Genomic DNA, 12331 nt, shown 5'->3' with positions numbered 1-12331 from the left:
GGCGGCCCCCTCCTTGCCGAGGGCGGCGGCCAGCGCCTTGCAGCCCTCGTCGCCAATCTGGTTGCTGTTGAGCCAGAGCCTCTCGAGCCGCGGCGCTGCCCCCTCCTTGCCGAGGGCGGCGGCCAGCGCCTTGCAGCCCTCGTCGCCAATCTTGTTGCCGTCGAGACCGAGCTCCTCGAGCCGCGGCGCTGCCCCCTCCTTGCCGAGGGCGGCGGCCAGCGCCTTGCAGCCCTCGTCGCCAATCTCGTTGCCGTCGAGATCGAGCTCCTCGAGCCGCGGCGCTGCCCCCTCCTTGCCGAGGGCGGCGGCCAGCGCCTTGCAGCCCTCGTCGCCAATCTTGTTGGCGACGAGATAGAGCGTCTCGAGCCGCGGCGCTGCCCCCTCCTTGCCGAGGGCGGCGGCCAGCGCCGTCCAGCCCTCGTCGCCAATCTTGTTGAAGCTGAGACCGAGCCTCTCGAGCCGCGGCGCTGCCCCGCTCGCGAGGACCTCCGCCAGCTGCGCCGCCTCCGCGTCGCCCCAGCCGAGGCGGGCGTAGTCCAGATTGGTCGCCTTGCCAAACTGCTCCTTGAAGGCGGCCTCGTACAGCCGCTTCACGAGCGGCTTGTCGTCCTTGCCGTTGGTGAAGCTCTTCTTTTCCAGCTCCGCCGCAAACGCAGACGGCAGCAGCGGAGGGCGCCGGCCGCCGGCCTTGGTGCAGTCGTCGACGAGGCTGTCGCTGCCGTACTCCTCGCCGGCGCGCATCTTGCCGAGGTCGAGCGAGAGGTAGCCAGTCTTTGTCAGGCCAGCCCAGCACTGCTCCGTGTAGCACCAGCCGCGGTCAAAGTACTTGGCCACGTTGGTGCCCTCGGTCTGCTCCTCCGCCTTGTGGCCGTCCGGGAAGGAGGTCAGCCGCAGCACCCAAGTGTGCTGGTGGGAGTAGAGCGTGCCGAGGCAGCCCAAACCCTGCTTGAAGAGCGCGTTCTGCTCCTCGGTGCGCAGGACGCCGTTGGGGGGGTCGGGGTGCTGGTGCAGCGAGCCGAAGTCCCAAAACACGCCGAGCCGCGGGATGTCGGGATCGCTGAGCAGGGCCTTGAGCGCCCTCGCGACGCGGGCGAGGTTGGCTCCGCGCGGGTCGGGGTGGTCCTTGGTCAGCCACGGGTAGGAGAGCGCGGCGACGGGAAGGTCATGCTTGCCGGTCGCCTCGACGAGGTCGGCGAGGGGGAGGAAGGCCTCTTTGGGCAGCGCCTGGCGGTGGGAGAGGACGCCGCCCGCCTCGGCGTGGCGGATGACCCACTGCGCGTCGAGGACGGCGACGGCGCCGCTCGCGAGGACAGGCTCCAGGTCGCCGCCGCCGCGCTTGCGTCACAGCTCCAGCTTCCTCTCGTCCACGCCAGGAATGCCGGAGGCGTCAGCGGCGCCGGCCAGCCGCCAGTGCCGCAAAGCTAGTACGAGCACTGCGGCCTTCGGACTGGAAGAAGAGCGGGCGTCGAGGCGGTGCCTCGGACGGATGTACCTCATGATCAGCTCGCGCTCGTGCATGCGCCGCTTCTGCTCGTGCATGCGCCGCTCGCTGTCGGCGGCGACGCGGGCCAGCCGCGCGTGTCGCACGGCGAACAGTATGATCGAGGCTTTCGGCCCCGAGCAAGATGGGTGCACCGCCGGGCCGGAGGGGATGAGGCGCACCCGGCGAAACTGCGGCGCCTGCGGCCGCAGCAGATGCCGCTGAGGCATGCCTCCTCCGGGTCGCGGGGGCATGCCTGCACCTGCAAACGGGCGGAATCGGCGGCGTTGGAGGCGTGTCACGGACGTGTGCGGCGGTGTGTCTCTATCAGCAGGGTTGTCGTGGCCGGGTGTCTTGGAAGTGGCTGCTCACCGCCCATCGGCCCTCCAGAGCGGGAGGAGAAGTTTCCGAAGCCCATTCCCCTCGGAGGCGGAGGCGGTCGGGAGGGCTGGAAGCCACCGGGCGCCGATGGCGGCTGCGTAGCACTCGCCGGCGGCTGCTCCGGCCGCGGCTGCTGCTCCTGGAGCGCGACGGCCCGCTGCAGCTCCCGCTGACCGGGCGCTATGACGCCACCTCTCGTTTCCGGCCTCGGCAGCCCGTCCATCGGCGGCGCAACCCCTCGCCGCGCCATCCGTGACGCCATCCCAAACGGAGAAGGCATCCCCGGCGGCGACATGCCCATGCGCAGACGCTGCTCGTCGAGCATTTTCAATTCGAGCTTCTCGCAGGTGAAGGCGTACCACGCGCACCACGCATCTAGCTTTCGCTCGTCAACACTGAAATCGGCAACCGCCGTGTCCTCGCGGCGGTGGAGGCTCATGAGCGGGTCTCACAAAATGCGAGCGCGTGGTTGTTCTCCGGTCGAGCACGCATGGTGCACACCCGGTTTTTTTTCTTTTTTTCGCGGAACCCCTAAGGCACTCACGCCCATTCGTCGACGAGTGGGTGTCGCCAACCAAAGCGACACGCACTCGAGGGTAGTGCCGACGGGACGCGGCTCGAGGGCGACTCTCGCGAAGGCACGGCTGGCAACCGTGGCGTGGGGCTGAGGCTACTTTTTCAGTCCGGAAAGTGAGGGGTGGCCACCCTCAGCATCGAGGTGTGCGCCAAACCACTTCGGCGGCGCGCGCTCCCCTGTGCGTCTGTGGCACCCTCCAGGCCCTCACACCCCCCCGGCATGTCCAACGGCAAGGAGGCTTCCGTGCCGAGTGACGCGGCGGCCACGGACAGACCCAGGGCACAAACGCCAGGCTACAAACACGGGGAGGCACGTAGTGACGCAAGGGAGTCTCGCAGGGGTGTGTTCAATCAAACTTGGCGAGAATCAGTTTTCGTGTGCTCTCTAGTCTTTTATGCATGGGGCAATTGATATGTCGTGGACGGACTCATACGGCGTTGTTTGGTCGCATCCCGACGTCGAGCCCACGGAAGAAGACATGGAGGCAGAGCACGAAATGGAAGTTGAATTGGCGTGCCGCGCTCGGACGCCACCCCGCCGGCACAAGGCCCGCAAGACCATCCCTGGGCAAGCGGCCTCCGTCCCAATCGTCAAGGTCATGAAAGACTCGTCCGGTCGCATCATTGGCTGCGCCAACATCGAATAGGCAAAAGGATGCGCGCGGGTGGTTGTCCGGCGCCGCGCAGGGTGTGGTTGTGGTTTGAGTCATTCGCCACGCCGTCAGGTCTCGCGCTCGCTTTTTTTTCTTCTATATGAAATGCCTCGCTCTTCACAGAATTTGAAGGCCTACCGACGGCCGCTGCATCGACGGACAACGTCCAAACCGTGCATGATCGAAGCGAGGCGCCTGGCGCGCGCGGCGCTGCAGCGAGCCCTCCAACATCTGAATGAGGAGGCTGGTGACAATTTTCACGGCGAAAAGAAGGTTAGGAACCAAACAAAAGCCTCATTGGCGGCTTTGCGAGATGTCATTTACGTCGGGTTTTCGGTAGCAGATACTATTGACACACGCGTTCAGACACACGTGAATGATTATCGGAGAGCGGGGGCTAGGGTCAACGTGTACATTAGTCGACGACGTAAAGATGGAGGCAAACTCGAACAAGAGCTGATGGAATATTTCAGAGCCAACATGATGCAAACATACCAGACGGGCGGCCTCGTCAACATACGAAGTAGCAAAGACAGGGGGAAAGCAGGGTACGTCTACGTCCTCGTGCGCGTGGCGTAGCAAAGAGTTCGTAAAATACAAGAGGCATTACGGGCGCTCGGATCACACGCCGTCCCCGAGGGAACGATTTTCCTACGAAGATTGTTGGAGGGCTACACTGGCGTGTTCGTCATCGCAAGCGTTGTACAGGCGCCATGAGCTGGGGCTGGGCTCTGGAGTCGCCAGTGCTCAGTGGTGGAGAGCGGAGTGTGAGCCCGATCAGCCCATCGAGACGGCGCATGTGGCGCAGGCTTCGCGGCGCAGATTGGCGCATCATCGCATGGAATCCGCGGGCGGTGGCGAGAGTGGTGGCTGTGTGATGGGAACGTGGTTATTGCTGGCTCGTGGTGGCAGCAGTGGTGCGTGGTGGTGCGTGGTGGTGCGTGGTGGTGCGTGGTGCGGGGCAGACTTGGTGCATGTGGCGCAGATTGGCGCATGTGGCGCAGATTGGCGCATCATCGCATGGAATCCGCGGGCGGTGGCGAGAGCGGTGGCTGTGTGATGGGAACGTGGTTATTGCTGGCTCGTGGTGGCAGTGATGGTGCGTGGCGGGTGGCACAGACGTCGAGGCAACGAGGCACCTGAGCGCGAGATGGTGACTTTGTGACTTCCCAAAAAAAAATCTCGACACACGAAAAGGTCGCTCCGCGACGACCCCAATGTTCCAGCAACGCCAACCAGCCGTCCTCGTCGTCACACTACGCCCGAGGCACCCTGGCCATGCTTCGCGAAACATGCCTTCGACTCCAACAACCGCATCTTTGACAGAGACGTTGTCTCTGGTTGCTGCATCGCGCACTGCACTGCGCTCGGCATGCGGCAGCACGGCGAGATGCGACCGCGTTGCTTCTGCAGCGCCGGCTCATGGAGGAAGAGGTGTATGTGAGTGAGGTGTGTCCAGAGTGTATTTTAGTCGAGTGGTCGATGAGAGGGACCCTTTGGGGAAACTCGAGACACTCCGTTAGCAGTTTGAGAGTAGTGGGTGTCAATTTGTGAATACCAAAAAAAATCGAGGAGAGAAACTCGAGACCTTTTTTACACAACGCACGTTTCAGCACGCTACGATCCTCATCCACATGACCGCCTCCGCCCTACACACCGGGCAATGCCGCATGCGCGCCGAGCATGCCTCGCATGCCGAGAGGTGCCCACACGGCACGCATGCGTGGCTCTTCGGCCTCGAGAAGCACACGATGCACGTCGTCTCGCCACCGAGGGTGGACTCGGGCACATCCGGTCGCCCCGTGTCAAAGTCGGCGTCGGCGAGCGAGATCGCCGCAGGGGCATGCGTGGCCTGACCAGCCACCGAGGCAGGCGCCTGCTCCGCCTCCAGCTCCACCACCGGCTCCGCCTCCAGCGTCGCTCCCCCCTCGAGCGCCACCGCAAGCTCCGCCACCGACTGCCGCGACTCGCCGCCCTTCTTCTTCTTCTTCTTCTTCTTCTTTGCCTTGGCCGCCGCCGCCTCCTTCTCAGTCTCGATCTCAGCCAGCAGCTCGTCGGCGTGTCGCGCCGCCTCCGCCTCCGCTGCAACTCGCTCTGCCTCTGCCTCCACTTCCACTCCCGCTTCCTGCACGAGGCCGCAGATTCCGAGGTCCCACTTGATGATGATCGAGGTCCCCGCCTTCATCTTGGTGAAGCGGGACGTGTGCTCGCCACACAGACACGGCATCGGCAGCTTGAGGACGGTCCCGGTGGGGTAGTCGGTGGGGAGCGTAAGGCGCAGCTTGGCGATCTGTGGCATGTTCGCGTCCTCGCAATCGTACACACGCTCCCAAGGCAGGTCGCGCGGGAGCAGCACGAAATCCGCGGGCGGCTCCTGCTCCGCCTCGCCCGCCGCCTCGATCGCCGCCCCGACCGACGCGCCAACGAGCGCGGCCTCTTGCAGCGCGCGACCGATCTGCCGCCGCTCCGCCGCCTCCGCCGCCTCCCGCCGCTCAACCCTCGATGCCGCAGCCGCTTCGGCAAGCGACGTGCAGCGAGCGAGGTAGGGCGACAGCGCCTCGGTCAACTCGACGTGAAGCTGCTCCTCGTCCTCTTCGTGGGAGTACGAGAATGTCTGAAGAGGCGGAATCCACAGGCACTCACCCTCCTCGTCCTTGTAGACGGTGACGCCGAAGCCGCCGACAAAATCGCCAGCAGCAAGAACCGGGTCGACGGCGGACGTACTCCACTGCCTGAGCGTCATCTCCGACATGACGAGCTTCGCGATTACAAAGTCCGTCCCACTGGTCGCGTCCTTCATCGCATCTAGTTCCTCTTGTGTCTCGTAGCCAACCAAGACAAAGACGCCGAGCGAGCGAAGGCACTCGATGCCGGCGAGGGTGAGGCGAATCTTGCGATCGATGTCGTCGCTCGAAGCGGCAGCAGCGGCGGCAGAGGCAGAGGCAGCGGCGGCGGCAGCGGTGGCGGCGGCAGCTCCGAAGCTCGATCGAACGTACGACTCGACGCGCGCACGCGGCGTGTCGTCGATGGGGGGGACAAAGGCCGGAAAGACTGTCGCCAACACGGCGTCAAAGGTCTGCTGCATGCTGCGAAAGCAGGGGACTGCAAGAACGTCGGAGCGGTAGCCGAGAATGCCGACGTATGAAGATCGCATCCGCTTCATCTCGCTCAGGGTGGCGATCCACGCACCGACCTTTTGCTTGATCTTTGCATGTTCGCGACGCATCTCGACGACGAGGCGAACGACCTCGCCTTTGATGGCGTCCTCGTCCATGTCGGTCACGTCCAAGCGCCTCGCGACGGAGATATTGCCGAGCATGACGAGGCCGAAGCCGAGCGCGTTCGGCTCACAGACCCCGTCGAAACCGGCGTATCGCATGTACGCGCGCGCCATCGCATCGTTGCGGGTCCACACGGCGAGGAAGAGGGTGGCGTCGGTCACCTCAGCGTCGTCCCCGAACGCGTTGAGCACGTCCGACTCGATCGCGTCCACGTCGTCCCGGGTAAGAAGGACCTTCTCCACCCGCGCCGCGCGAAGCGCCTGAATTGCCGTCCACGCCAAAACAGCTTCCTTACCGCTGTAGGATGCAGGCAGCATCGACGCGATGCGAAACAAGCCAGCCGCATCCTCGTAGTAGTCGATAATCGTTTTCATGATTCTCGAGACAGCGTCCGCGCTCTCGAAGAGTGCGACTCCAACGCCAGCAACTCCGTCGCCGCCGCCGAATTGCTGCTGCAGCACGACGTATCGGTCGGCGGCGTCGGTGTCGAAATCGGCAAGCGATGCGGCACCCCAGAGTCGAAGTCGGTAGGATCGAAACGCGTCGAGCGCCTGCGTGACTCCGAGGACGCGGTCGTCGTGAAGGACGTCGGAAAGGGCCTCACCGGTGAAGGCCGGGACGAGAAGGATGCCGGTGGAGAGGTGCTGGGCGAGGTCAGCGTCGGCAAAGGCGCTGTCGCGAAAGAGTGTGAACTTTGCGCCGGCGGCAGCGAGGCGAAGCAGCTCGGCGTCGCATGAGTCGACGCACGAGTCGGAAGACTCGATCATGCAGCGCACCTCGTTCGCGCTCTCGACGCTGCCGATCTGTCTCATGACGCGAAGCATCGCTGCCTCGGAGGTGAGGTTGGCGTCAAATGCGACAGGCTCAACCTCGTCCATCTTCGCATGCATGTGCGAGACAATGCGCCGCTTCTCCTCACTCGTGTACGCCATCTCGTGGTCGTCCTCGACGGCAAAAAAGTCGCGCAAAAGCTCCTCCTTCTTGTCTTCGAGCTGCTTGAGCGTCATGTTCTTGGCGAGAAGAGCGACGGTGACGAGTCGGAACTCGAGCGCGTCGAGGCGAGCGTGGGCCTCCTTGTACGGCTGGAGCGCCTCATGCGCCTTCTGCGTGGACTGGAGCGTCTCGTCGTCGTCCTCGGTGAGGAGAGCGGGGGGTGGCGAGAGAAGAAGGAGGCGCGTCCGCTCCGCCGCGGCCGTGTGGACGTGGATACCTGAGGGGAGAGAGAGGTATGTGAGGGGGGGGGAGGATTGCGGAGTGTGTGGCGCAAGGTGCGCACACCGATGCTGCCGATCGCATCTTGCTTGCCCTTGCAGTCGTCGAAGAAACCCCTCGCCCCTCGCTTCAACACCTCTTCGGAAGTGATGAGGAAGCCGCGGATGAAGTTGTCGACACCCACCTCCTTGTCGAATTCGGCCTCCTCGGTGACCGAGATGAGGATGCCAAGGTCGCGTAGGTTCTTGACTGCTCGCAGCGTCCTCTCCGCTGCCTGCTCAACCTGCTCGGCGCTCCAGTTGGGATAAGCGTCATTGAAGAAGGACGACACGAAGCTCGTCTCATCAATGTCGAGTTGGGCGGACATTCCGTCTCCCTGAGGGATGCAGCGGGGGGAAGGAGTGTCGAGCGGCGGCGGCGGCGGCGGCGGCAGATGCAGCGGCAGCGGCAGAGGTGGCGGCAGCGGCAGAGGCAGAGGCTATGGGGAGGCCGGCAGCATCGCGGCGGGCGGGCGCGGGCGCGCGGGCGCGGGCTTGGCGTGAGCACAGCGTGCTCGTGCGCGGCGCGGCTTGCTCGCAAGTGCGGGCGCGGGGGCGCATAGGTGGCGGCAGTGGCGGCAGCGGCAGCGGCAGCGGCAGCGGCGGCTGTGGAGGAGAGACCTCAGCGCGGCGGGCGAGCGCAAGCGCGAGCGCGGGCGAGCGCGGGCGAGCGCGTGCGAGGCGGGGCGTGGGGTGCGGAGGGGAGACGGGGCGGGCGGTGGATGCGGCGGCGGTGGCGGCTGCGGCGGCTGCGGCGGCTGCGGTGGCGAGGCCGCAACGCGGCGGGCGAGCGCGAGTGCGGGTGCGGGTGCGACGCGGTGCGCGCATTGACGCACGAGTATGACCGGCTCCGGTGCGGGGGCGGTGCAGAAGCGGCGGCAACTCTGGCGGTGGTGGCGCTTCCACTGCCGGCGCCGGCGCCGGCACCAGCTGATGCGTCGCGCGTTGGTCGACCGGAGTGGAGTGGGGCGGGGTGGATGCGGGGAGCGGGGGCGCACGCCTTCACAGAGAAGCTTCCCGCGTGCGCAGGAACGGAGGAGCGCGCAAGGAGTGGAAGCCAGCTCAGGACGGCGGTCGCGTACCTCTTCACGTAAACGCACCTTCTTCACATTAAGATAAACGGACAACCCAGGGCCCGAAATCGCACAGAGACAGACGCCGACTCGGAGGCCGCACCGGTCAGGCGCGCAGCCGGAGAGAGAGGGAGGCGCTCAATCGCCGCACGCGGCGAGCGCCTCCATCATCTCCGCCACATACGCACCATCAACCCCCGCGCCCGCGCCTGTAGCGTCCGTGCGCGCGAGGATGGCCTCGCCGGGTGGTGCGGCCGCAGCTGCGGCTATGGCAGCCTTCTTCACACAAAAACACAACCCCGGGACCCAAGACGCACAAGCACAGACAGTCGAGAAGGGAGAGACGGCAACGACAATCAAGGGTCAGCGCTGGGTCCCAGGAAGGTGCGAATGCGATGACGGCCTCTAGTGTGAGCTCTAGCTAGTGAGCTCATCGCTACTATACGCGCTCCGCTTCCTCGCCGAGCAGCGCGGGCGAGAGGTCTGACGGCTGCGAATGCTTGAATTTTCTGAATTTCTTTTTGGGGGAGATCGCCTAGACGCCGTCCTCTCCGACCGCCCTCCCCCCCCCCAGGGTCCCAGCTGCTTGCTGCGACGCCCTGCGCGCAGCTGAAGCCCAGAGGCGCCGCCGGCCCACCGAAGCCGCCGCCCCGCCGCCCCGCACCCGCCGCCCTGCCGGGCTGCCGCGCCCCGCCATCCTCGCCTCTGTCCATGCCGCTGACGTCGCCGCTGCCAGCGGCGCCTGTGCTGCCATCACATCGCTCCACCCGCACCCATTCCCACCAAGCCGCGCCCTCGCCGCGCCCTCACCGCGCCCTCGCCGCGCCCTCACCGCCGTCGCGCCGCACTGCGCCCTCACCGCCGCTAGTGCCGCCACCGCCACCGCCTCCGCCACCATCCCCCCGAAGCTTGCCCAACGCCCCCTCCCCGCATCACAGGCACGCCCCGATGTGCACCCCGATCGACTCCAGCGAGAAGGATTTCCTCTGTTTGCTCTTTCGCAGCGTCTACCCGTCTTGGAATGAGCAGCAGATAGAGCGCGGCACGGAAAGAACGCTTTTCGGAGCCGAGGTGCTTCGCAACCTCGGCGTTTCCGTCACGATCGTTGAGACGGGGCGAGAGAAGATCAACGTGGGTGCCGAAAACTTCATGCGAGGCACTTTCATTTCGTCTGAGGTGCGGCTTCGGGCGTGGGCCAAGGACTACTACCCCAAGGAGTTTCAACACAAGGCGGTGGAGGAGTTTGTTGGTGGCGTTGGTGTGTCTTCTCCATTCCCCTCCACTCGCCGATTCCTCCCGTCTCTCCGAGTTTCCACCCCCCGTCGTCAGGTCTGCACATTCACACCGCGGCGACAGAACGGACTCGCATCCTCTTCCTTCCCTCATTTGTCCACATGTCCGAGGACGCAATCGAGTCGGAGTTGAAGGAGACCCTCCAGCCGTACAAGGCCTCGCACGCGAGAATGGACGCCCTCAAATTCCGACTCACCACGGTCGCTTTGCTCGCCGAGAATGTCCCGCGAAGCCAGTTTATCGAGAAGAGGGACACGCTGCTGCGCGACTTTTTCGAGGTCGAGAAGAAGGAGTACGACTCGCCGTACACGAAGAAGGAGGAGAAACGGATCGTGTCCTTTCTGCTGAAGCGAATGGGGGAGGTGAAGCCGATGGAGTACAAGCCGGGCATCTCAGCGGAGGAGTTGGCGGGGTCGTCGTATCGCGTCATGCAGCGAATCGGGAGCAACAAGGTGGAGGACGCAAAGGAGGCGGCGACTCTCTCTCTTTCGGTACGCAACTCCCCCCCCCCACGCGCGCTTGTTTCCTCTCACCTCCGCGCGGGTTTTTATATGCAGATGCTTGGGGAGAGGAGGATGTCCTTCGACAGCGATTCACGCGAGCTTGCAGTTTTGAACGAACTACTTCGCCTCATCACTGCCGGCTTCAACCTTTCGCTCCACTACCCTGACGGCGACTTTACCGACGTCAACCTCGACGAGCACCTTTCCAACAACATTCTCCTCCTCCCTATCCACACGAGGGTCGCCTTTCGCGAGGTGCGCCGACCCTCCCCCCCAACCCCCTCCAACTCGTCTCACGTTTCTCGTTGTCGTTCAGATTATTGACGACCCGCGCGTCTCCGTCGCCATCGACCCTCCCGAAACGAGCGATTTTTGCTCGAGCGGGCTACGAATTTGGGGTTCCATTGCCGTAGCCCACCTCGACCGATCCGATGTGGTGGACAAGCAGCGCTTCATCGTGTTGCAAAGCCGACTTCGAGGAGTCGGCGGTGTCGGAGGAGTCGGAGTCGTCCGCTTCGAAGACGTCCAGAGCGTCGAGCCTACTTTGAAGAAGATTATCGACGACTATGATGAGGCGGCGAGCATGTACTACATTTTCGAGAAGGTGTCTTCTCTCTCCGCATCCGCTCCTCTCGGGTGCAGCGTCTCCGATGCCGTTCGGCGCGTTTGGGCCGGCGTCGTCGCGCTGCGCTCGGCCAGGATGGACTATGTCTTTCTTCGCGAGGAGGACGTCCTCAACTCCTTTGGAGACAACGCAGAGGTGTCGAATTCGTCGCTCTCTCTCGCAATCTGGCTATGCGATGCATCGCTTGTGGCTGCCTACGAGGAGTTCACCGCCTTTGACGGCGTCGTCGCCGAGGCGAACGGCGGCTTTGGCATCGTTCTTTTGGGGAGTGTGGCGGTCGCGAGGCGCCTCGACGTGTTGCGCATCGAGGAGAGCGCGGTCAAGAGAGAGGTGATTCGCCTCCTCGTCGAGATGCGCCGCGAGCAGGCGCAGATCAAGGAGACTGTCTCCGTCTGGGTGGCGACGCTGGAGGGGATGCAGCGGGAGGGTTCCTCCTACTCCGACATCCTTGCCTACCGGAGCAAGGCGCTCGCTGCTTGCTCTACACCGAACGCGCAAAGCTTTGATAGCGCGTTGACCACCGTATTTCCAAACTTTGTCGCTCCGGTGGACGACACGCCAAACGCGCGTGCCGAGGCGTATCTTCTCTGTCGCCTTCGCGCTACTTACTCCGAGGAGGAGCTGCAGACGAGGGTGCGACTCTCACTTGCAGGCGCCGGTTTCATGCGTGCGCTCGGCGTCATTGTGTACATGGGGTGCGAGACAAAGGACGAGGCTGCCGCACTCAAGCGCTCCACGGAGGCGGCCAAGCACTCTGTCGCTGCAAAGTTCATTCTCTCCGAATCCGCACTGCGGACTTGGGGAGACGAGAATGCTGTGGAGGCGGTGCTGTCGTCCGGCGCTTTTATCGGAGGCTTTGGTGCATATAACCCCCCCCCCCCCCCCCTCACCAAGCCGTCTCCCTTCTCTCACCACCTTTCCCGACATAGGCATCTCTATCTATGTGGAAGGCACCGGGTGTGAGTCACTGTGGATTCCGCCTTTCTCCTCCGTGTCGTCCGAGGAGAACGACGTCGCGCGACTCGGCGAGGAGCTGCGTAAGGCGCTAGCTCCGTACTTGGCGCGCTGCGCCTCGTTGCAGCAGGCCGAGGCGAGTGCACGGGCGGAGGCGGCCACTGCTGTTGCAGACGCAAAGGCGGGCGAGGCGGGCGAGGCGGCGGAGAGGGAGGCGGCAGAGGCGGAGGCGGCCAGACACAGTGCAGAGCTGCTCGCCTCG

At 64.6% G+C, this 12331-nt stretch overlaps 2 protein-coding genes across 2 annotated transcripts; one reads left to right on the top strand and one right to left on the bottom strand.

The window, feature by feature from the left end:
• Window positions 1–298: 298 nt before the first annotated feature.
• Window positions 299–2333, bottom strand: EMIHUDRAFT_349458 (hypothetical protein; the record flags this gene model as incomplete). Its single annotated transcript, XM_005775074.1, has 2 exons — window positions 1853–2333; window positions 299–1742 (listed from the first exon to the last, which is right to left on the bottom strand). A coding segment is annotated over exon 2 (443 nt), but the record flags the coding sequence as incomplete, so codon positions are not given.
• Window positions 2334–7898: 5565 nt separating this feature from the next.
• On the top strand, window positions 7899–8702 carry EMIHUDRAFT_431990 (hypothetical protein). Its single transcript, XM_005775073.1, has one exon. It carries the CDS (start codon window positions 8064–8066, stop codon window positions 8463–8465), a length of 402 nt encoding a protein of 133 aa, XP_005775130.1. The 5' UTR covers window positions 7899–8063; the 3' UTR covers window positions 8466–8702.
• The last annotated feature ends 3629 nt before the right edge of the window (window positions 8703–12331 follow it).

Source organism: Emiliania huxleyi (assembly GCF_000372725.1).
Source record: "Emiliania huxleyi CCMP1516 unplaced genomic scaffold EMIHUscaffold_3, whole genome shotgun sequence".
Taxonomy (NCBI): domain Eukaryota; phylum Haptophyta; order Isochrysidales; family Noelaerhabdaceae; genus Emiliania; species Emiliania huxleyi.
This window is presented reverse-complemented; position numbering and strand designations above follow the sequence as displayed.